The 24,493-nt window shown below is 50.9% G+C and overlaps 1 protein-coding gene across 1 annotated transcript; it reads right to left on the reverse strand.

The window, feature by feature from the left end:
* Positions 1-23,175, reverse strand: LOC144735650 (P2Y purinoceptor 1-like). The gene is made up of 4 exons (XM_078618101.1): positions 22,401-23,175; positions 10,848-11,707; positions 2,869-3,184; positions 1-1,618 (listed from the first exon to the last, which is right to left on the reverse strand). The coding sequence occupies exons 2-4, from the start codon at positions 11,597-11,599 to the stop codon at positions 1,289-1,291; spliced, it is 1,398 nt and encodes a 465-aa protein (XP_078474227.1). The 5' UTR covers positions 11,600-11,707; positions 22,401-23,175; the 3' UTR covers positions 1-1,288.
* Between the last annotated feature and the right edge of the window lie 1,318 nt (positions 23,176-24,493).

Below are 24,493 nucleotides of genomic sequence, written 5' to 3' on the forward strand. Positions count from 1 at the left end.
CACATTATCAGAGTTACGTCTTTTGTTTGTATTATGACTGCAGGTATTGCGGTCTATGCAAACATGACTCCTTGTAAAAAGGTGTCAGTTTTGTTGCCAGATAGAAGGGTAAAAAAACAATTATCATATTTTTACTGGCAAATGAGGTTCCCATAGTGTAAGTGGGACCTTCCGACCTGGTAGAAAAAAAAATGTACATTATTTTTTGGCAAAAATCTCGGTCTCTACAAAGGTGCGGAGCTGCGGTTCTTTTGCCCCAGGTCTCTCTCTTTTCCCTGTCAAAGTGCCCTTCCAGGTCACCCTTGGAGGTCGGCTTCGCTCCTGTGGTTCAGACGAAGGACGGATCTTTCCGTGGCCTTCTCGTCACCTCCGATGGCCGGGCCGTCGGACAAAGGAAGGGCAGTCAACGCAATCGCGCAGCGCTCTCGGACGCGCCGCTTGTGGCCGTCTGGAACGTTCTCTTCATTTACGATATTAGGAAGGCGCTGGGAGCTATGCTGTGCACTTTTAAGTCATCGTCCAGATTGACAAACGCATTTCTTTGGAACTGCTTGTTGTTGTTGTCTGATTAGCGCGGTTGACTACGGACGGTGCCAAAGAAATTTAACGTACATTAAAAACATACACGTACATCTTTCTCACCCCGAGTCTCAACTCACTCGCGAAAAGGTGCCACCGTGTTCACTTAAGGCAGTGATCTTCGCCAAACTTTCGTAAGGGAGGACACTTTCGCCGATAAGACATCACCATCATCAGTGTGTGTGTGTGTTAGGGCCTCTGCCGCAACATTTGAAACACCATTGGGGGTTTTGACAGCAGCACGAGGACGATGATGATGATGCTGGTGGTGGTCTCCACTCTTTGTGCACTGTTGGGCCGGGGGGGGTGGGCCAGGGCTGCACGTCAGAGGGCCGCATTGAAGGCCACCAGCAGGGCCCGCACGGCAGCGCCCCCCCCCCCCCCCCCCCCCGCGGTGGGCCTTGCGATGAAGAACACCGGGCGGAATGAACGACGGACCTTCCCGTGACTCCCTCCCTCGCGTCTGTCCACCGCCCCCCTCCCCCTCCCTTTTTGCTGTCGGGAGTGGGGGGGGGGAGCCCCTTCACCGATGCTTCGTCGTCTTCGTAATCGACGACGTTGTCGTAGTCCGCCCTGGGTATGGGCCTTGCGATGAAGAACACCGGGCGGAATCAACGACGGACCTTCCCGTAACTCCCTCCCTCGCGTCTGTCCACCGCCCCCTCCCCCTCCCTTTCTGGGTCGGGAGTGGGTGGGGGGGGGAGCCCCTTCACCGATGCTTCGTCCTCGTAGTCCGCCCTGCCTCTTCAAACACCTCCCCCAGGTCTCCGTCCACGTCGCCCCCCAGCTTCTCCCAGTCGCCCGCACAGCCCCCGGCACCGTCCCTCTCCCCCGTGGCCGCCCCTTCCCCGCCGGGCCCACCGCCGCCGGTGCTCCCCAGGGCGGTGATGCGGTCGAGGTGCCGGAGGGAGAGGCGGCTGAGCTCGGAGCGGCTCACGGAGCGGAGGCTCTCTCGGAGAGCCGAGCGCACGCCGCCTCGAGCGAACACGTAGAGCACCGGGTCCAGGCAACTGTTGAGGCTGGCCAGGCCGCGCGTCACCTAGCCGCGGAGAAGGGGGGGGAGACGCGGGGGGGGGGGTGTGTCAGCCACAACATTTGCCCACACACAGACACACAGCCAGCCAGCCAGCCACTCACCCAGCCAGCCACCCAGCCAGCCACCCATTCACCCACCCAGCCACCCACCCAACCAGCGACCCACTCACCCACCCAGCCACACGCTCAGCCACCCATTCACCCGTTCACCCATCCACCCAGCCACCTACTCACCCAACCACCCATTCACCCACCCATTCACCCACCCAGGCACCCAGCTGATCATTCACCCACCCACGAATTCACCCACCCAACCACCCATTCACCTGCCCAGCCACCAATTCACCCACCCAACCACCCAGCACCCACTCACCCACCCATTCACTTATTCACCCACCCAGCCACCAATTCACCCACCCAGCCACCAATTCACCCACCCAGCCACTCATTCACCCACCGAACCACCCATTCACCCAACCAGTCACCAATTCACCCACCCATTCACCCACCCAGTCACCCAGCCACTCATTCACCTACCCACTCATTCACCCACCGAACCACCCATTCACCCAACCAGCCACCAAGTCACCGACCCAACAATACAGCACCCACTCACCCACCCATTCACTTATTCACCTACCCAGCCACCAATTTATCCCACCCAGTCACCATTCACCCATTCACTCATCCAGCCCTCCATTCACCCATTCACCCACCCATTCACTCATTCACCCACCCATTCACCCACCCATTCATTAATTCACCCACCCATTCACCAACCCATTCACTCATTCACCCACCCATTCATTCATTCACCCACTCATTCACTCATTCACCCATACACTCATTCACCCACCGATTCACTCATTCACCCACCCATTCACCCACTCATTCACCCATTCATTAATTCACCCACCCATTCACTCATTCACCCATACACTTATTCACCCACCCATTCACCCACCGATTCACTCATTCACCCACCCATTCACCCATTCACCCACCCATTCACTCATTCACCCACCCATTCACTCATTCACCCACCCATTCACTCATTCACCCATACACTCATTCACCCACTCATTCACCCATTCACCCATTCACCCACCCATTCACTCATTCACCCACCCATTCACTCATTCACCCACCCATTCACTCATTCACCCACCCATGCACCCACCCATTCACCCACCGATTCACTCATTCACCCACCCATTCACCCACCCACCCGCCCGCCCGCCCGCCACAGCTCACCTGGTAGGTGAGGTAGACGTTGGTGGAGGTGGCGCACTCCTCGGGCGGGTAGAGCCTCACCAGGAGGTTCCACAGGCGCATCACGTGGTAGGGGAGGAAGCAGACGGCGAACAGCACCAGCGTGACCCCCACGATGCGCTTGGTGCGCCGGCGGTCGGCGGGGGTCACGGCGCACGCCGTCGCCTGGCCCGTGACCCCCCCTCCTCCTCTTCCCCAGCGGCCGTCGGAGGTGCCGGCCAAGGCACAAACGACGGAGCCGTAGAAGAACAGCATCGCGCAGAACGGGACGAAGAATCCCAGGACGGAGAGGACGAAGCTGCGGGAAGTCGGAGGGGCAGTGGGGGAGGGGGGGCATGGGGGGGGGAGGGTTCGTGTCGTGTCCACTAGCGACGTGGATCGATGACCACCCACACAGACTTGCTCGCATAGAGAGCCGTAGACTCGCACAGAGAGCCATAGACTCACACAGAGGCCCACAGACTCACACAGAGAACCGTAGACTCACACAGAGAGCCACAGACTCACACAGAGAGACATAGACTCACACAGAGAGCCACAGACTCACACAGAGAGACATAGACTCACACAGAGGCCCACAGACTCACACAGAGACTCATAGACTCGCACAGAGACCCACAAACTCACGCAGAGAACCGTAGACTCACACAGAGAGCCACAGACTCACGCAGAGAGACATAGACTCACACAGAAAGCCACAGACTCACACAGAGAGACATAGACTCACACAGAGACCCACAAACTCACGCAGAGAACCGTAGACTCACACAGAGAGCCACAGACTCACACAGAGAGACATAGGCTCACACAGAGAGACATAGACTCACACAGAGAGACATAGACTCACACAGAGAGACATAGACTCACACAGAGAGTCATAGACTCGCACAGAGACCCACAAACTCACGCAGAGAACCGTAGACTCACACAGAGAGCCACAGACTCACACAGAGAGACATAGACTCACACAAAGAGTCATAGACTCACACAGAGACCCATAGACTCACACAGAGAACCGTAGACTCACACAGAGACCCGTAGACTCGCACAGAGACTCATAGACTCACAGAGACCCATAGACTCACACAGAGACCCACTGACTCGCACAGAGACCCATAGACTCACACAGAGACCCACAGACTCACACAGAGACTCATAGACTCACAGAGACCCATAGACTCACACAGAGACTCATAGACTCACAGAGACCCATAGACTCACACAGAGACCCACAGACTCGCACAGAGACCCATAGACTCGCACAGAGACCCATAGACTCACACAGAGACCCACAGACTCACACAGAGACTCATAGACTCACAGAGACCCATAGACTCACACAGAGACTCATAGACTCACAGAGACCCACAGACTCACACAGAGATCTTAGAGACCCAAAGACTCAAACAGAGACCCACAAACTCACACAGAGACCCATAGACTCACACAGAGACCCACAAACTCACGCAGAGACCCAGACTGACACAGAGACCCATAAACTCACACAGAGACCCACAGACTCGCACAGAGACAGACTCGCTCGCACAGAGACCCATAGACTCACGCAGAGACCCATAGACTCACACAGAGACCCACAAACTCACGCAGAGACCCACAGACTCACACAGAGACCCATAGACTCACACAGAGACCCACAAACTCACACAGAGACCCATAGACTCACACAGAGACCCATAGACTTACACAGAGACTCATAGACTCACAGAGACCCATAGACTCATAGAGACCCACAAACTCACACAGAGACCCACAAACTCACACAGAGACCCATAGACTCACACAGAGACCCACAAACTCACGCAGAGACTCACAGACTCACACAGAGACCCACACACTCACACAGAGACCCATAGACTCACACAGAGACCCACAAACTCACGCAGAGACCCACAGACTCACACAAAGACCCATAGACTCACACAGAGACCCACAAACTCACACAGAGACCCATAGACTCACACAGAGACCCATAGACTTACACAGAGACTCATAGACTCACAGAGACCCATAGACTCATAGAGACCCACAAACTCACACAGAGACCCACAAACTCACACAGAGACCCATAGACTCACACAGAGTCCCACAGACTCACACAGAGACCCATAGACTCACACAGAGACCCACAAACTCACACAGAGACCCATAAACTTACACAGAGACCCATAGACTCACACAGAGATCCACAGACTCACACAAAGACCCATAGACTCACACAGAGACCCATAGACTCACACAGAGACCCATACACTCACACAGAGACCCACAGACTCACACTGAGACCCAAAAACTCACACAGAGACCCATAGACTCACACAGAGACCCATCGACTCAAACAGAGACCCATAGACTCACACAGAGACCCATAGACTTACGCAGAGACCCATAAACTCACACAGAGACCCACAGACTCACACAGAGACCCATAGACTTACGCAGAGACCCACAGACTCACACAGAGACCCATAGACTCACACAGAGACCCACAAACTCACACAGAGACCCATAGACTCACACAGAGTCCCACAGACTCACACAGAGACCCATAGAATCACACAGAGACCCACAAACTCACACAGAGACCCATAAACTCACACAGAGACCCATAGACTCACACAGAGACCCACAGACTCACACAAAGACCCATAGACTCACACAGAGACCCATAGACTCACACAGAGACCCATACACTCACACAGAGACCCACAGACTCACACTGAGACCCAAAAACTCACACAGAGACCCATAGACTCACCAGAGACCCATCGACTCAAACAGAGACCCATAGACTCACACAGAGACCCATAGACTTACGCAGAGACCCATAGACTCACACAGAGACCCACAGACTCACACAGAGACCCATAGACTTATGCAGAGACCCACAGACTCACACAGAGACCCATAGACTCACACAGAGACCCACAGACTCACACAGAGACCCATAGACTCACACAGAGACCCATAGACTCACACAGAGACCCATAGACTTACACAGAGACTCATAGACTCACAGAGACCCATAGACTCATAGAGACCCACAAACTCACACAGAGACCCACAAACTCACACAGAGACCCATAGACTCACACAGAGTCCCACAGACTCACACAGAGACCCATAGACTCACACAGAGACCCACAAACTCACACAGAGACCCATAGACTCACACAGAGACCCACAAACTCACGCAGAGACTCACAGACTCACACAGAGACCCACACACTCACACAGAGACCCATAGACTCACACAGAGACCCACAAACTCACGCAGAGACCCACAGACTCACATAAAGACCCATAGACTCACACAGAGACCCACAAACTCACACAGAGACCCATAGACTTACACAGAGACTCATAGACTCACAGAGACCCATAGACTCATAGAGACCCACAAACTCACACAGAGACCCACAAACTCACACAGAGACCCATAGACTCACACAGAGTCCCACAGACTCACACAGAGACCCATAGACTCACACAGAGACCCACAAACTCACACAGAGACCCATAAACTTACACAGAGACCCATAGACTCACACAGAGACCCACAGACTCACACAAAGACCCATAGACTCACACAGAGACCCATAGACTCACACATAGACCCATACACTCACACAGAGACCCACAGACTCACACTGAGACCCAAAAACTCACACAGAGACCCATAGACTCACACAGAGACCCATCGACTCAAACAGAGACCCATAGACTCACACAGAGACCCATAGACTTACGCAGAGACCCATAGACTCACACAGAGACCCACAGACTCACACAGAGACCCATAGACTTACGCAGAGACCCACAGACTCACACAGAGACCCATAGACTCACACAGAGACCCACAAACTCACACAGAGACCCATAGACTCACACAGAGTCCCATAGACTCACACAGAGTCCCACAGACTCACACAGAGACCCATAGACTCACACAGAGACCCACAAACTCACACAGAGACCCATAAACTTACACAGAGACCCATAGACTCACACAGAGATCCACAGACTCACACAAAGACCCATAGACTCACACAGAGACCCATAGACTCACACAGAGACCAATACACTCACACAGAGACCCACAGACTCACACTGAGACCCAAAAACTCACACAGAGACCCATAGACTCACACAGAGACCCATCGACTCAAACAGAGACCCATAGACTCACACAGAGACCCATAGACTTACGCAGAGACCCATAGACTCACACAGAGACCCACAGACTCACACAGAGACCCATAGACTTACGCAGAGACCCACAGACTCACACAGAGACCCATAGACTCACACAGAGACCCACAAACTCACACAGAGTCCCACAGACTCACACAGAGACCCATAGAATCACACAGAGACCCACAAACTCACACAGAGACCCATAAACTCACACAGAGACCCATAGACTCACACAGAGACCCACAGACTCACACAAAGACCCATAGACTCACACAGAGACCCATAGACTCACACAGAGACCCATACACTCACACAGAGACCCACAGACTCACACTGAGACCCAAAAACTCACACAGAGACCCATAGACTCACACAGAGACCCATCGACTCAAACAGAGACCCATAGACTCACACAGAGACCCATAGACTTACGCAGAGACCCATAGACTCACACAGAGACCCACAGACTCACACAGAGACCCATAGACTTATGCAGAGACCCACAGACTCACACAGAGACCCATAGACTCACACAGAGACCCACAGACTCACACAGAGACCCATAGACTCACACAGAGACCCATAGACTCACACAGAGACCCATAGACTTACACAGAGACTCATAGACTCACAGAGACCCATAGACTCATAGAAACCCACAAACTCACACAGAGACCCACAAACTCACACAGAGACCCATAGACTCACACAGAGTCCCACAGACTCACACAGAGACCCATAGACTCACACAGAGACCCACAAACTCACACAGAGACCCATAGACTCACACAGAGACCCACAAACTCACGCAGAGACTCACAGACTCACACAGAGACCCACACACTCACACAGAGACCCATAGACTCACACAGAGACCCACAAACTCACGCAGAGACCCACAGACTCACACAAAGACCCATAGACTCACACAGAGACCCACAAACTCACACAGAGACCCATAGACTCACACAGAGACACATAGACTTACACAGAGACTCATAGACTCACAGAGACCCATAGACTCATAGAAACCCACAAACTCACACAGAGACCCACAAACTCACACAGAGACCCATAGACTCACACAGAGTCCCACAGACTCACACAGAGACCCATAGACTCACACAGAGACCCACAAACTCACACAGAGACCCATAAACTTACACAGAGACCCATAGACTCACACAGAGACCCACAGACTCACACAAAGACCCATAGACTCACACAGAGACCCATAGACTCACACAGAGACCCATACACTCACACAGAGACCCACAGACTCACACTGAGACCCAAAAACTCACACAGAGACCCATAGACTCACACAGAGACCCATCGACTCAAACAGAGACCCATAGACTCACACAGAGACCCATAGACTTACGCAGAGACCCATAGACTCACACAGAGACCCACAGACTCACACAGAGACCCATAGACTTACGCAGAGACCCACAGACTCACACAGAGACCCATAGACTCACACAGAGACCCACAAACTCACACAGAGACCCATAGACTCACACAGAGTCCCACAGACTCACACAGAGACCCATAGAATCACACAGAGACCCACAAACTCACACAGAGACCCATAAACTCACACAGAGACCCATAAACTCACACATAGACCCACAGACTCACACAAAGACCCATAGACTCACACAGAGACCCATAGACTCACACAGAGACCCATACACTCACACAGAGACCCACAGACTCACACTGAGACCCAAAAACTCACACAGAGACCCATAGACTCACACAGAGACCCATCGACTCAAACAGAGACCCACAGACTCACACAGAGACCCATAGACTTATGCAGAGACCCACAGACTCACACAGAGACCCATAGGCTCACACAGAGACCCATAGACTTACACAGAGACTCATAGACTCACAGAGACCCATAGACTCATAGAGACCCACAAACTCACACAGAGACCCACAAACTCACACAGAGACCCATAGACTCACACAGAGTCCCACAGACTCACACAGAGACCCATAGACTCACACAGAGACCCACAAACTCACACAGAGACCCATAGACTCACACAGAGACCCACAAACTCACGCAGAGACTCACAGACTCACACAGAGACCCACACACTCACACAGAGACCCATAGACTCACACAGAGACCCACAAACTCACGCAGAGACCCACAGACTCACACAAAGACCCATAGACTCACACAGAGACCCACAAACTCACACAGAGACCCATAGACTCACACAGAGACCCATAGACTTACACAGAGACTCATAGACTCACAGAGACCCATAGACTCATAGAGACCCACAAACTCACACAGAGACCCACAAACTCACACAGAGACCCATAGACTCACACAGAGTCCCACAGACTCACACAGAGACCCATAGACTCACACAGAGACCCACAAACTCACACAGAGACCCATAAACTTACACAGAGACCCATAGACTCACACAGAGACCCACAGACTCACACAAAGACCCATAGACTCACACAGAGACCCATAGACTCACACAGAGACCCATACACTCACACAGAGACCCACAGACTCACACTGAGACCCAAAAACTCACACAGAGACCCATAGACTCACACAGAGACCCATCGACTCAAACAGAGACCCATAGACTCACACAGAGACCCATAGACTTACGCAGAGACCCATAGACTCACACAGAGACCCACAGACTCACACAGAGACCCATAGACTTACGCAGAGACCCACAGACTCACACAGAGACCCATAGACTCACACAGAGACCCACAAACTCACACAGAGACCCATAGACTCACACAGAGTCCCACAGACTCACACAGAGACCCATAGAATCACACAGAGACCCACAAACTCACACAGAGACCCATAAACTCACACAGAGACCCATAGACTCACACAGAGACCCACAGACTCACACAAAGACCCATAGACTCACACAGAGACCCATAGACTCACACAGAGACCCATACACTCACACAGAGACCCACAGACTCACACTGAGACCCAAAAACTCACACAGAGACCCATAGACTCACACAGAGACCCATCGACTCAAACAGAGACCCATAGACTCACACAGAGACCCATAGACTTACGCAGAGACCCATAGACTCACACAGAGACCCACAGACTCACACAGAGACCCATAGACTTATGCAGAGACCCACAGACTCACACAGAGACCCATAGACTCACACAGAGACCCACAGACTCACACAGAGACCCATAGACTCACACAGAGACCCATAGACTTACGCAGAGACCCACAGACTCACACAGAGACCCATAAACTCACACAGAGACCCACAGACTCACACAGAGACCCATAGACTCACACAGAGACCCATAAACTCACACAGAGACCCACAAACTCACGCAGAGATCCACAGACTCACACAGAGACCCATAGACTAACACAGAGACCCACAGACTCACACAGAGACCCATAGACTCACACAGAGACCCATAAACTCACACAGAGACCCACAAACTCGCGCAGAGATCCACAGACTCACACAGAGACCCATAGACGCACACAGAGACCCATAAACTCACACAGAGTCCCACAGACTCACACAGAGACCCATAGACTCACACTGAGACCCACAAACTCACACAGAGACCCACAGACTCGCACAGAGACCCACAGACTCACACAGAGACCCTAGACTCGCTCGCACAGAGACCCATACACCCACCCAAACCCATCCACCCAACCCACCCACGCAAACCCATCCCCACCCACCTGTACGGCAGGTACTCTTGCAGCATGTCCTTGGTGGTCGTGTCGTAGCACTTCACGACGTCTTCCCCCCCACCTCCTCCCCCCGCCGCCTTCGCCACGCCGAGCCGGACGAACCACACCTGGGGCAGCACCAGCCCGGCCACGGCGGCCCACACTGCGGCACTGACTAGGGCGCTGGCTCGGCGCGACACGGCCAGGGGCGCGCCGCGGCAACGCAGCGGGTGGACGATGCCGGCGTAGCGGTGGCCGGCGATGACGGTGAGGAAGAGGATGCTGGCGTACATGTTGGCGTGGAAGGTGGCTCGCTGCGCCCTGCAGTGCCACTCGGCGTAGCGCCAGGTGCGCGCCACGTAGTAGTCGATGAGGAAGGGCAGCGAGAGGACGTAGCAGAGGTCCGAGACGGCGAGGTTGAGCATGTAGACGGTGAGCGGCGACCAGGGCCGCATGTGGCGGCAGAAGCAGAAGATGCCGGCCGCGTTGCCGACGACGCCCAGGATGAGCGAGACGCCGTAGATGCTGGGCAGGAAGACGGGTGTGAAGTTGCCGTCGACCTGGCAGCCCGGGCCGCTGATGTTGCCGCTGCTGATGTTGCCGCTGATGATGCCGCTGATGTTGCCGCTGCTGATGTTGCCGCTGATGATGCCGCTGCCGATGTTGCTGATGGTGGTGCTGGTGATGCTGCTGATGTTGTTGATGATGGTGGTGTTGATGATGCTGTTCGAAGCGGCGTTGAGGAGGAGAGGCATCGGCATCGCTGAGGGTTGGGGTGAGTGGTGGTGAGTGCGGTGGTGGTGGTGGTGAGGGTTGGTGGGAGGTGTGAGGGGTGGTGAGGATGCAGGTGACGGATGGGATCAGATCATCTGTGAAGGACAAGATTCCTGACATGAAATATCACAAACTAAGCTGTGTCTGCGGCAGCAGTTACATTGGGGAAACTAAGTGACATGTCTCGGACCGTGTTCGTGAACACAAGGTAGATCGGAAACACGGCAGGACCAATACCTCTGCCGTGGCTGAGCATTATTTTAATGTGGCTGCTTCATGCGAAATAAATTTTTCTAAGACGATGGTACTTCATTAGAACCTCATTTGCCAGTAAAAAATATATTTGGTTTTTTACCCTTCTATCTGGCAACAAAACTGACACCTTTTTTTACAAGGAGTCATGTTTACATAGACCACAATACCTGCGGTCATAATGCAGAGTTATGTTTTTTGTTGGCATTATGATCGCAGGTATTGTGGTCTATGTTAACATGACTCCTTGTAAAAAAAGGTGTCAGTTTTGTTGCCAGATAGAAGGGTAAAAAAACAATTACTGTATCACGATGGTACTTTGCAAGCCTTCTGGCTATCAACAAAGATTCGTTCATGAAGCCATCCATATATACAGACACAGACACAATTTCAACCGAGAGAATGGTTATAAACTCAGCAATCATTGGAAAGATGTCATCAACCACTTTGGGTCATGACTTGATTTGTGTTTTCTTGTCAACCTCCACCGTCAGCTGTGTGGGTGTATGGAGCGAGGTGCAATCATTGCCTGGTGGCCCTTTGATTGGTGTAGACCCACTGCATTGGCGTTGCTTTCTCCAACATTAACATCAGCTGCCCCGCCCACGCTGCTGACACACTTGGACTACGCCCATCTCTAAACCTTTACAAACAGTTTGCTTTTAGAGGCTAACCCCCCTTTTCCCAGATGACGACCGCTTGTGTTGCGATTGAAACGTCGTATTTTTTGTTTTTATTTATATATATTTTATATTTAAATTACTGAAAGAACCAAGAATAAGTCTACATTATAGACTGACAGCACGCTCACTCAGTTTAATAACCATTGCTACAGTCTGCATCATAGACTTCCAATACGCTCACCAGCTTAAAAACCAGGCTACGGTCTACATTATAGACTGCCAGTACACTCACCAAAGTTAAGAACCAGGCTACAGTCTACATGAAAGACTGCCAGTACACACCCAGCTAATAACCATTGCTACAGTCCACATTATAGACTACAAGTACACTCACTCCGATTAAGAAGCAGGCTAAACTCTACAATTAGTGGTTTTTAGTTTTTTATTATTTGTATTCACTTTATTTTTTTATTATTTTTCTATCTACGTGACTTTACCGGAAATAACCAGAAAATTACGTAACATGGTTGACCAATGGGCAGCCATCCCTTGAACGCACCTGGGCATCGATCAGCCTCCCATTGTATCTGTACCAGATGGAAATTTCTCCGGTACAGCCATCGAAGGCTTCACAAACTCTGTGGTCGAAGTAAATGTGAAACAATGTGGGAGCAAGAGGACATCCGTGTCGCACCCCAAGGTCAACAGGGAATGGTTCCGACTCCCGGCCACGTAGTTTTACCCAGGCCCGCTCACCATCATGAAGGTCCTTAATAATCATGAGCAGAGAGTCAGAGACTCTGAAAGCACGAAGAACCCAGAGCTCAGGCCTACTGATGGTATCATAGGCCTTGACCAGGTCAATAAAGCAGAGATGTAGGTCTTGTTGGAATTCCCTACACCTCTGCTGTAGCAGACGGACAGAAAATATGGCATCTGTGCAGGACCGCCCTTTCCTGAAACCACATTGGTGCTCCGCAAGCCTCTCCTCAGTGTGCCTAGCAAGGCGATGTTGAATAATCCTTGCCAGGACCTTTCCCGGCACACTGAGGAGTGAGATGCCCCTGTAATTGTTACAGTCTGTGTGGGCCCCCTTCTTAAAGAGGGGGACTACCAGGGCATCCTTCCAATCCTGCGGAACCTGTCCAGTGGCCCAAACTGTTGTTATGATGTCATGTAGGGCAGTCTGTGCACAAACGCCACCCTTCCTCAGCATTTCGCTTGGGAGATCATCTCTGCCCGGTGTCTTTCCTGGTCTCAGACTCTGGATCGCGTTCAGTACTTCCTCAACAGATGGCACCTCAGCCAGCCACTCACAGGGGGTGATTACTTCCAATATTCGAGGCATCGCAGCCTCAGCAGGGTCATCCCCACTTTGCCCCACGTTGTTTTACAGGCTGAGGGATTCCCCTCCTCCAGGACCTCACAGAAATGCTCAGCAAATCTGCAAACCTGTTCCTGGGGGTCGGAGATTGGATCACCGTTTATTCCCCTAATGATGGTGATAGGTGTGGAATTAAAGAGTGATTTGTGATTGCGGCCCACTGAGGCAGACTCCATCTCAACAATCCGTGACCACTAACCATCCTTGCAGCACCTAATGGCTCTCTGAACATCTGAGCGAAGGCTGCGGTAATCCTCCTCATTCTCTGTGGGATGCCATAGACGATGAGAGTGGGCCTGTTGCTTTTTCTCAGCCAGCTTGAACACCTCCTATGTCAGCCAGGGTCTCTGGTGAGGTCTGGACCGTGTACCCAAGGCAGCCAATGCAGCTGCATCAGCCCATTTCCCCTCGACATCAGGAGGAGTGGGGGACGATGCAAACCCCAGCTGCAAGCGATGATGAATTTGTCGCTTGCAACTTTCATCAGCTAGCTGAGACCAGGCCACTTTGGTTCTAGATTTGAAGCTTTCGTGACTGCAATAATGCATATATTTCTGGAGTCTACAAATTGAGTTGCATTTGTGGTGATTGCTACATTGGAGAAACGAAACGTCATGTTTCTGATCGTGTCCGCGAGCACAAGTCAGATCAGGTGTGCAGGAGGTCGTGGGTTCGATTCCAACCCTGACACCTGCTGCTGTATATTTGGAGTTTGCGTGTCTCTCTCTCCCGTGGTCGCGTGGATTTCCCCCCCCCCCCCCACCACATTTAGAATCAACATCAACCGTTCAGAGTTTTTGGCTGCTATACATTTCCACGTGGCGATGACGACGATAAGGCGCCAACTTCGTTGGGCTATCATTTGTGATGGTCTGTGTCGCGTCTGACCCACCCACTCACACAGCCCGGTGGACCTTACGCCTGGTAGCACGAAAAATAAATAATATTTAAACATATTTTTTTTTTAAACACGCTTTAATGAAATGTACCGTACGAGTAATGGCAGAACTCCACCACTCCAGGAAGTGGCCCCGAGGCTTGCCATCACGTAAGTGGCCGTGGTGATTTACAGCCAACGTCAGTTGAGCGTGGACAATTAGACCCAAGCCGAAACGTAACATATAAAAAAGATGGTTTAAATTTTTTATTTTCATTTTTAATTATATAATATAGTATTGTCATCAGTATGACATAAGTATACCAAGTTTGCAGTCGATATCACATTGGGAAGTGGGTTAAAATTGAGTTACAATATTTGACGATACGACAACAACGACGACAACGACTACAACAGACAGAGTGAGTTAAATGAAAGCGTGTAAAAAAAAACCCACGTGGTTTAGTCTTTCAATTTTAGTTTTAACGGCAAGCGAATACAACTGGGAAAAGTTAACCTCGAAAATTGCCCCGACGTGACATTTCAAGTGGTTCCATTGTTGCCTTCGTGAGTGGAACTAGTCGGTGTCCTGTAAGACCACGGCGACCTTATCTGCTACTCGCATGATGAATAATCGCGGAATAATCGCGCACGAGGATCATTTGCATGTCCGATAAGAGTGAAATCCACAGCCTCCACCCACCCAGTCACCCACCCAAAAAAATCCACTGCTAAGTTTTGCATGATCACACTCGCTTTGCCGGGAAGTCATCGCCGAGTCTCAAGACTTATTTGCAAGAGGGTCTTGCCGATTTTAGTTTTTTTGCAGAAGGGGTGGTTAATGCTGCTTCTCCTCCTCCTCCTCCTCCGAAATGTGTGAACGCAACGGAGATAAGTTGCAGTGGAATTCATTGTCCGGCATTGGGATGTTGTTTGGGCAATGTCAGTCGCATTGTTACGAATGGGGGTTGTTTAAGTTGGAGCTTTTGGCAGGAAAAGCTGGATAACTCGGAGGAAGCTCTCTGTAAACCAGGGAGAGATAATACAAACTCCACTAACAAACACTCAATCACTCACTCCCTGTAGAGATCATACAAACTTCGCTCACTCACTTTGTAGAACAGGGGGGAGATCATACAAACTCCACTCACTCTGTAGAACAGGGGGAGATCATACAAACTCCACTCACTCTGTAGAACAGGGGGAGATCATACAAACTGCACTCACTCTGTAGAACAGGGGGAGATCATACAAACTCCACTCACTCTGTAGAACAGGGGGAGATCATACAAACTCCACTCACTCTGTAGAACAGGGGGAGATCATACAAACTCCACTCACTCTGTAGAACAGGGGGAGATCATACAAACTCCACTCACTCTGTAGAACAGGGGGAGATCATACAAACTCCACTCACTCTGTAGAACAGGGGGAGATCATACAAACTCCACTCACTCTGTAGAACAGGGGGAGATCATACAAACTCCACTCACTCACTCTGTAGAACAGAGGGAGGTCATACAAACTCCACTCACTCTGTAGAACAGGGGGAGATCATACAAACTCCACTCACTCACTCTGTAGAACAGAGGGAGGTTATACAAACTCCACTCACTCTGTAGAACAGGGGGAGATCATACAAACTCCACTCACTCACTCACTCCCTGTAGAGATCATACAAACTTCGCTCACTCACTTTGTAGAACAGGGGGGAGATCATACAAATTCCACTCACTCTGTAGAACAGGGGGAGATCATACAAACTCCACTCACTCTGTAGAACAGGGGGAGATCATACAAACTGCACTCACTCTGTAGAACAGGGGGAGATCATACAAACTCCACTCACTCTGTAGAACAGGGGGAGATCACGCAAACTCCACTCACTCTGTAGAACAGGGGGAGATCACGCAAACTCCACTCACTCTGTAGAACAGGGGGAGATCATACAAACTGCACTCACTCTGTAGAACAGGGGGAGATCATACAAACTCCACTCACTCTGTAGAACAGGGGGAGATCATACAAACTCCACTCACTCTGTAGAACAGGGGGAGATCATACCAACTCCACTCACTCTGTAGAACAGGGGGAGATCATACAAACTCCACTCACTCTCACTCTGTAGAACAGGGGGAGATCATACAAACTCCACTCACTCTCACTCTGTAGAACAGGGGGAGATCATAAAAACTCCACTCACTCTCACTCTGTACAACAGGGGGAGATCATAAAACTCCACTCACTCTGTAGAACAGGGGGAGATCATACAAACTCCACTCACTCTGTAGAACAGGGGGAGATCATACAAACTCCACTCACTCTGTAGAACAGGGGGAGATCATACAAACTGCACTCACTCTGTAGAACAGGGGGAGATCATACAAACTCCACTCACTCTGTAGAACAGGGGGAGATCATACAAACTCCACTCACTCTGTAGAACAGGGGGAGATCATACAAACTCCACTCACTCTGTAGAACAGGGGGAGATCATACAAACTCCACTCACTCTGTAGAACAGGGGGAGATCATACAAACTCCACTCACTCTGTAGAACAGGGGGAGATCATACAAACTCCACTCACTCTGTAGAACAGGGGGAGATCATACAAACTCCACTCACTCACTCTGTAGAACAGAGGGAGGTCATACAAACTCCACTCACTCTGTAGAACAGGGGGAGATCATACAAACTCCACTCACTCACTCACTCTGTAGAACAGGGGGAGATCATACAAACTCCACTCACTCACTCTGTAGAACAGAGGGAGATCATACAAATTCCACTCACTCACTCTGCAGAACAGGGGGAGATCATACAAACTCCACTCACTTACTCTGTAGAACAGGGGGAGATCATACAAACTCCACTCACTCACTTTGTAGAACAGGGGCAGATCATACAAACTCCACTCACTCACTCTGTAGAACAGGGGGAGATCATACAAACTCCACTCACTCACTCTGTAGAACAGGGGCAGATCATACAAACTCCACTCACTCACTCTGTAGAACAGGGGGAGATCATATAAACTCCACTCACTCTGTAGAACAGGGGGAGATCATACAAACTCCACTCATTCACTCACTCTGTAGAACAGGGGGATATCATACAAACTCCACTCACTCACTCTGTAGAACACGGGAGTTCATACAAACTCCACTCACTCTGTAGAACAGGGGGATATCATACAAACTCCACTCACTCACTCTGTAAAACACGGGGAGATCATACAAACTCCACTCACTCACTCTGTAGAACAGGGGGAGATCATACAAACTCCACTCACTCACTCTGAAGAACAGGGGGAGATCATACAAACTCCACTCACTCACTCTGTAGAACACGGGGAGATCATACAAACTCCACTCACTCTGTAGAACAGGGGGAGATCATACAAACTCCACTCACTCACTCTGTAGAACAGGGGGAGATCATACAAACTCCACTCACTCACTCTGTAGAACACGGGGAGATCATACAAACTCCACTCACTCACTCTGTAGAACAGGGGGAGATCATACAAACTCCACTTACTCACTTTGTAGAACAGGGGGAGATCATACAAACTCCACTCACTCTGTAGAACAGGGGGAGATCATACAAACTCCACTCACTCACTTTGTAGAACAGGGGGAGATCATACAAACTCCACTCACTCTGTAGAACAGGGGGAGATCATACAAACTCCACTCACTCACTCTGTAGAACAGGGGCAGATCATACAAACTCCACTCACTCTGTAGAACAGGGGGAGATCATACAAACTCCACTCACTCTGTAGAACAGGGGGAGATCATACAAACTCCACCCACTCGGTAGAACAGGGGGAGATCATACAAACTCCACTCACTCACTCACTCTGTAGAACAGGGGGGGATCATACAAACTCCACTCACTCTGTAGAACAGGGGGAGATCATACAAACTCCACTCACTCTGTAGAACAGGGGCAGATCATACAAACTCCACCCACTCGGTAGAACAGGGGGAGATCATACAAACTCCACTCACTCACTCTGTAGAACAGGGGGGGATCATACACACTCCACTCACTCTAACTCTGTAGAACAGGGGGAGATCATACAAACTCCACTCACTCACTTTGTAAAACAGGGAGAGATCATAAAAACTCCACTCACTCTCACTCTGTAGAGCAGGGGGAGATCATACAAACTCCACTCACTCTGTAAAACAGGGGGAGATCATACAAACTCCACTCACTCACTCTGCAGAATAGGGGGAGATCATACAAACTCCACTCACTCTGTAAAACAGGGGGAGATCATACAAACTCCACTCACTCACTCTGCAGAATAGGGGGAGATCATACAAACTCCACTCACTCACTCTGCAGAACAGGGGGAGATCATACAAACTCCACTCACTCACTCTGTAGAACAGGGGGGGATCATACAAACTCCACTCACTCACTTTGTAGAACAGGGGCAGATCATACGTGTCTGTGTGTGTACGTGTCTGTGTGTGTTCGTGTCTGTGTGTATGTGTCACTGTGTGTACGTGTCTGTGTGTGTGTACGTGTCTGTGTGTGTTTGTCTCTGTGTGTGTACGTGTCTGTGTTTGTACGTGTCTGTGTGTTTGTGTCTGTGTGTGTACGTGTCTGTGTGTTTGTGTCTGTGTGTGTACGTGTCTGTGTGTGTACGTGTCTATGTGTGTACGTGTCTGTGTGTGTATGTGTCTGTGTGTGTACGTGTCTGTGTCTGTACGTGTCTCTGTGTTCGTGTCTGTGTGTGTACGTGTCTGTGTCTGTACGTGTCTCTGTGTTCGTGTCTGTGTGTGTACGTGTCTGTGTGTGTACGTGTCTGTGTGTACGTGTCTTTGTGTGTACGTGTCTATGTGTGTACGTGTCTGTGTGTGTACGTGTCTGTGTGTATGTGTCTGTGTGTGTACGTGTCTGTGTGTGTACGTGTCTATGTGTGTATGTGTCTGTGTGTGTACGTGTCTGTGTGTGTACGTGTCTATGTGTGTACGTGTCTGTGTGTGTACGTGTCTATGTGTGTTCGTGTCTGTGTGTGTTTGTGTCTGTGTGTGTACGTGTCTGTGAGTGTACGTGTCTGTGTGTGTACGTGTCTGTGAATGTACGTGTCTGTGTGTAAGTGTCTGTGTGTACGTGTCTATGTGTGTTTGTGTCTGTGTGTGTTCGTGTCTGTGTGTATGTGTCTATGTGTTGGACGTGTCTGTGTGCTGTACGTGTCTGTGTGTGTACGTGTCTGTGTGTTTGTGTCTGTGTGTGTACGTGTTTCTGTGTGTTCGTGTCTGTGAGTGTACGTGTCTATGTGCTGTTCGTGTCTATGTGTGCTGTGTCTGTGTGTGTAGTGTCTCTATGTGTGTACGTGTCTGTGTGTACGTGTCTGTGTGTGTACGTGTCTGTGTGTGTACGTGTCTGTGTGTTTGTGTCTGTGTGTGTACGTGTCTCTGTGTGTTCGTGTCTGTGTGTGTTCCTGTCTGTGTGCTGGACGTGTCTATGTGTGTGTGTGTCTGTGTGTGTTTGTGTCTGTGTGTGTTCGTGTCTGTGTGTGTTCGTGTCTGTGTGTGTTCCTGTCTATGTGCTGGACGTGTCTATGTGTGTGTGTGTCTGTGTGTGTTTGTGTCTGTGTGTGTTCGTGTCTGTGTGTGTTCGTGTCTGTGTGTGTTCGTGTCTGTGTGTGTACGTGTCTGTGTGCTGTGCGTGTCTATGTGTGTGTGTCTGTGTGTGTACGTGTCTGTGTGTGTACGTGTCTGTGTGTGTCTGTGTGTGTACGTGTCTGTGTGTGTCTGTGTGTGTGTGTCTGTGTGTGTACGTGCCTGTGTGTGTACGTGTCTGTGTGTGTACGTGTCTATGTGTGTACGTGTCTGTGTGTGTACGTGTCTGTGTGTGTGCGTGTCTATGTGTGTGCGTGTCTGTGTGTGTACGTGCCTGTGTGTGTACGTGTCTGTGTGTGTACGTGTCTATGTGTGTACGTGTCTGTGTGTGTACGTGTCTGTGTGTGTACGTGTCTATGTGTGTACGTGTCTGTGTGTGTACGTGTCTATGTGCTGGACGTGTCTATGTGTGTACGTGTCTGTGTGTGTACGTGTCTGTGTGTGTACGTATCTGTGTGTGTTTGTGTCTGTGTGTGTACGTGTCTATGTGTGTACGTGTCTGTGTGTGTACGAGTCTATGTGTGTACGTGTCTATGTGTGTGCGTGTCTGTGTGTGTACGTGTCTGTGAATGTTCGTGTCTGTGTGTGTACGTGTCTGTGAATGTACGTGTCTGTGTGTAAGTGTCTGTGTGTACGTGTCTATGTGTGTTTGTGTCTGTGTGTGTTCGTGTCTGTGTGTATGTGTCTATGTGTTGGACGTGTCTGTGTGCTGTACGTGTCTGTGTGTGTACGTGTCTGTGTGTTTGTGTCTGTGTGTGTACGTGTTTCTGTGTGTTCGTGTCTGTGAGTGTACGTGTCTATGTGCTGTTCGTGTCTATGTGTGCTGTGTCTGTGTGTGTAGTGTCTCTATGTGTGTACGTGTCTGTGTGTACGTGTCTGTGTGTGTACGTGTCTGTGTGTGTACGTGTCTGTGTGTTTGTGTCTGTGTGTGTACGTGTCTCTGTGTGTTCGTGTCTGTGTGTGTTCCTGTCTATGTGCTGGACGTGTCTATGTGTGTGTGTGTCTGTGTGTGTTTGTGTCTGTGTGTGTTCGTGTCTGTGTGTGTTCGTGTCTGTGTGTGTTCCTGTCTATGTGCTGGACGTGTCTATGTGTGTGTGTGTCTGTGTGTGTTTGTGTCTGTGTGTGTTCGTGTCTGTGTGTGTTCGTGTCTGTGTGTGTTCGTGTCTGTGTGTGTACGTGTCTGTGTGCTGTGCGTGTCTATGTGTGTGTGTCTGTGTGTGTACGTGTCTGTGTGTGTACGTGTCTGTGTGTGTCTGTGTGTGTACGTGTCTGTGTGTGTCTGTGTGTGTGTGTCTGTGTGTGTACGTGCCTGTGTGTGTACGTGTCTGTGTGTGTACGTGTCTATGTGTGTACGTGTCTGTGTGTGTACGTGTCTGTGTGTGTGCGTGTCTATGTGTGTGCGTGTCTGTGTGTGTACGTGCCTGTGTGTGTACGTGTCTGTGTGTGTACGTGTCTATGTGTGTACGTGTCTGTGTGTGTACGTGTCTATGTGTGTACGTGTCTGTGTGTGTACGTGTCTATGTGCTGGACGTGTCTATGTGTATGTGTCTATGTGTGTGTGTGTCTATGTGTGTGTGTGTCTATGTGTACGTGTCTGTGTGTGTACGTGTCTGTGTGTGTACGTGTCTGTGTGTGTACGTGCCTGTGTGTGTACGTGTCTGTGTGTGTACGTGTCTGTGTGTGTAGTGTCTATGTGTGTAGGTGTCTGTGTGTACGTGTCTGTGTGTGTACGTGTCTATGTGTGTACGTGTCTGTGTGTGTACGTGTCTATGTGCTGGACGTGTCTATGTGTATGTGTCTATGTGTGTGTGTGTCTATGTGTGTGTGTGTCTATGTGTGTGTGTCTATGTGTGTATGTGTCTATGTGCTGTATGTGTCTATGTGTGTATGTGTCTATGTGTGTATGTGTCTATGTGTGTGTGTGTCTATGTGCTGTTTGTGTCTATGTGTGTATGTGTCTATGTGCTGTTCGTGTCTATGTGCTGGACGTGTCTACTCCTTCTTACCTTTCACTTCCAACTCCGACAGAAATCCGGACACCATCCGCCACTCCGCTGTCTGCCTCCACCACCACCTCCACCACCGTCATGGTATCAATCATGGTGACACTAACACCGTCACTCTATCAACTCTGCCAACTGTATTCCACCATCATTCACAACTCACACAAATTCATCATCAGCACCAGTGACAACTTAAACATTCACCTGTACCGACAACAGCAAACAACACGCGCCACGACACCACCACCACCACAACAACAACAAACAAACAACACGCGCCACGACACCACAACCACCACCACCACAACAGCAAACAAACAACACGCGCCACGACACCACCACCACCACCACAACAGCAAACAAACAACACGCGCCACGACACCACCACCACCACCACAACAGCAAACAAACAACACGCGCCACGACACCACCACCACCACCACCACAACAACAACAAACAAACAACACGCGCCACGACACCACCACCACAACCACAACAACAACAAACAAACAACACGCGCCACGACACCACCACCACAACCACAACAACAACAAACAAACAACACGCGCCACGACACCACCACCACAACCACAACAACAACAAACAAACAACACGCGCCACGACACCACCACGCACACACCCCGACACAACTCAGATCTGTCAGGCAGGGAGGCAGGGAGGGTTCAGGGCTAACCGAGTTCCGCATTTACAGCCGATGACCGCCGAGTTCCTTGAATAACGAGCGCGTGAGTCATCGTGCGTGCGCGTGTATTATTACACTTCACAGGTGTAGCACTTGCCCCAACAGTGTGCTGAGGCTATACGGGGGATCTTTGTCTTTTGTGTATCTGTCGGTGCGTGTCACGGTGTGTGTGTGTGTGACCTGTGTGTGTGTCACGGTGTGTGTGCGACCTGTGTGTGTGTCACGGTGTGTGTGCGACCTGTGTGTGTGTCACGGTGGGTGTGTGACCTGTGTGTGTGTCACGGTGGGTGTGTGACCTGTGTGTGTGTCACGGTGTGTGTGTGACCTGTGTGTGTGTCACGGTGGGTGTGTGTAACCTGTGTGTGTGTCACGGTGGGTGTGTGACCTGTGTGTGTGTCACGGTGTGTGTGTGTGTGACCTGTGTGTGTGTCACGGTGTGTGTGTGTGTAACCTGTGTGTGTGTCACGGTGTGTGTGCGACCTGTGTGTGTGTCACGGTGTGTGTGTGACCTGTGTGTGTGTCACGGTGGGTGTGTGTAACCTGTGTGTGTGTCACGGTGGGTGTGCGACCTGTGTGTGTGTCACGGTGTGTGTGTGACCTGTGTGTGTGTCACGGTGTGTGTGTGTAACCTGTGTGTGTGTCACGGTGGGTGTGTGACCTGTGTGTGTGTCACGGTGTGTGTGTGTGTGACCTGTGTGTGTGTCACGGTGTGTGTGCGACCTGTGTGTGTGTCACGGTGGGTGTGTAACCTGTGTGTGTGTCACGGTGTGTGTGCGACCTGTGTGTGTGTCACGGTGGGTGTGTGACCTGTGTGTGTGTCACGGTGTGTGTGTGTGTGACCTGTGTGTGTGTCACGGTGTGTGTGCGACCTGTGTGTGTGTCACGGTGGGTGTGTAACCTGTGTGTGTGTCACGGTGTGTGTGTGTGTGACCTGTGTGTGTGTCACGGTGTGTGTGCGACCTGTGTGTGTGTGTCACGGTGGGTGTGTAACCTGTGTGTGTGTCACGGTGTGTGTGTGTGTGACCTGTGTGTGTGTCACGGTGTGTGTGTGACCTGTGTGTGTGTCACGGTGTGTGTGTGTGTGACCTGTGTGTGTGTCACGGTGTGTGTGTGACCTGTGTGTGTGTCACGGTGTGTGTGTAACCTGTGTGTGTGTCACGGTGGGTGTGTGACCTGTGTGTGTGTCACGGTGTGTGTGTGACCTGTGTGTGTGTCACGGTGTGTGTGCGACCTGTGTGTGTGTCACGGTGTGTGTGTGACCTGTGTGTGTGTCACGGTGTGTGTGCGACCTGTGTGTGTGTCACGGTGTGTGTGTAATCTGTGTGTATGTCACGGTGGGTGTGCGACCTGTGTGTGTGTCACGGTGGGTGTGTAACCTGTGTGTGTGTCACG

This window comes from Lampetra planeri, chromosome 56 (genome assembly GCF_965212315.1).
Source record: "Lampetra planeri chromosome 56, kcLamPlan1.2.h2, whole genome shotgun sequence".
NCBI lineage: Eukaryota > Metazoa > Chordata > Hyperoartia > Petromyzontiformes > Petromyzontidae > Lampetra > Lampetra planeri.

What these genes read in the sequence shown, in the direction of transcription:
- LOC144735650 (XM_078618101.1), bottom strand. Translation starts at nt 11,599, where the DNA reads ATGCCGATGCCTCTCCTCCTCAACGCCGCTTCGAACAGCATCATCAAC. An exon ending in CAAGAGTACCTGCCGTACAG is followed by an intron (nt 3,185 to 10,847) that starts GTGGGTGGGGAT and finishes GACTTCCCGCAG; the next exon opens with CTTCGTCCTCTCCGTCCTGG. An exon ending in ACGTCTACCTCACCTACCAG is followed by an intron (nt 1,619 to 2,868) that starts GTGAGCTGTGGC and finishes CTCCGCGGCTAG; the next exon opens with GTGACGCGCGGCCTGGCCAG.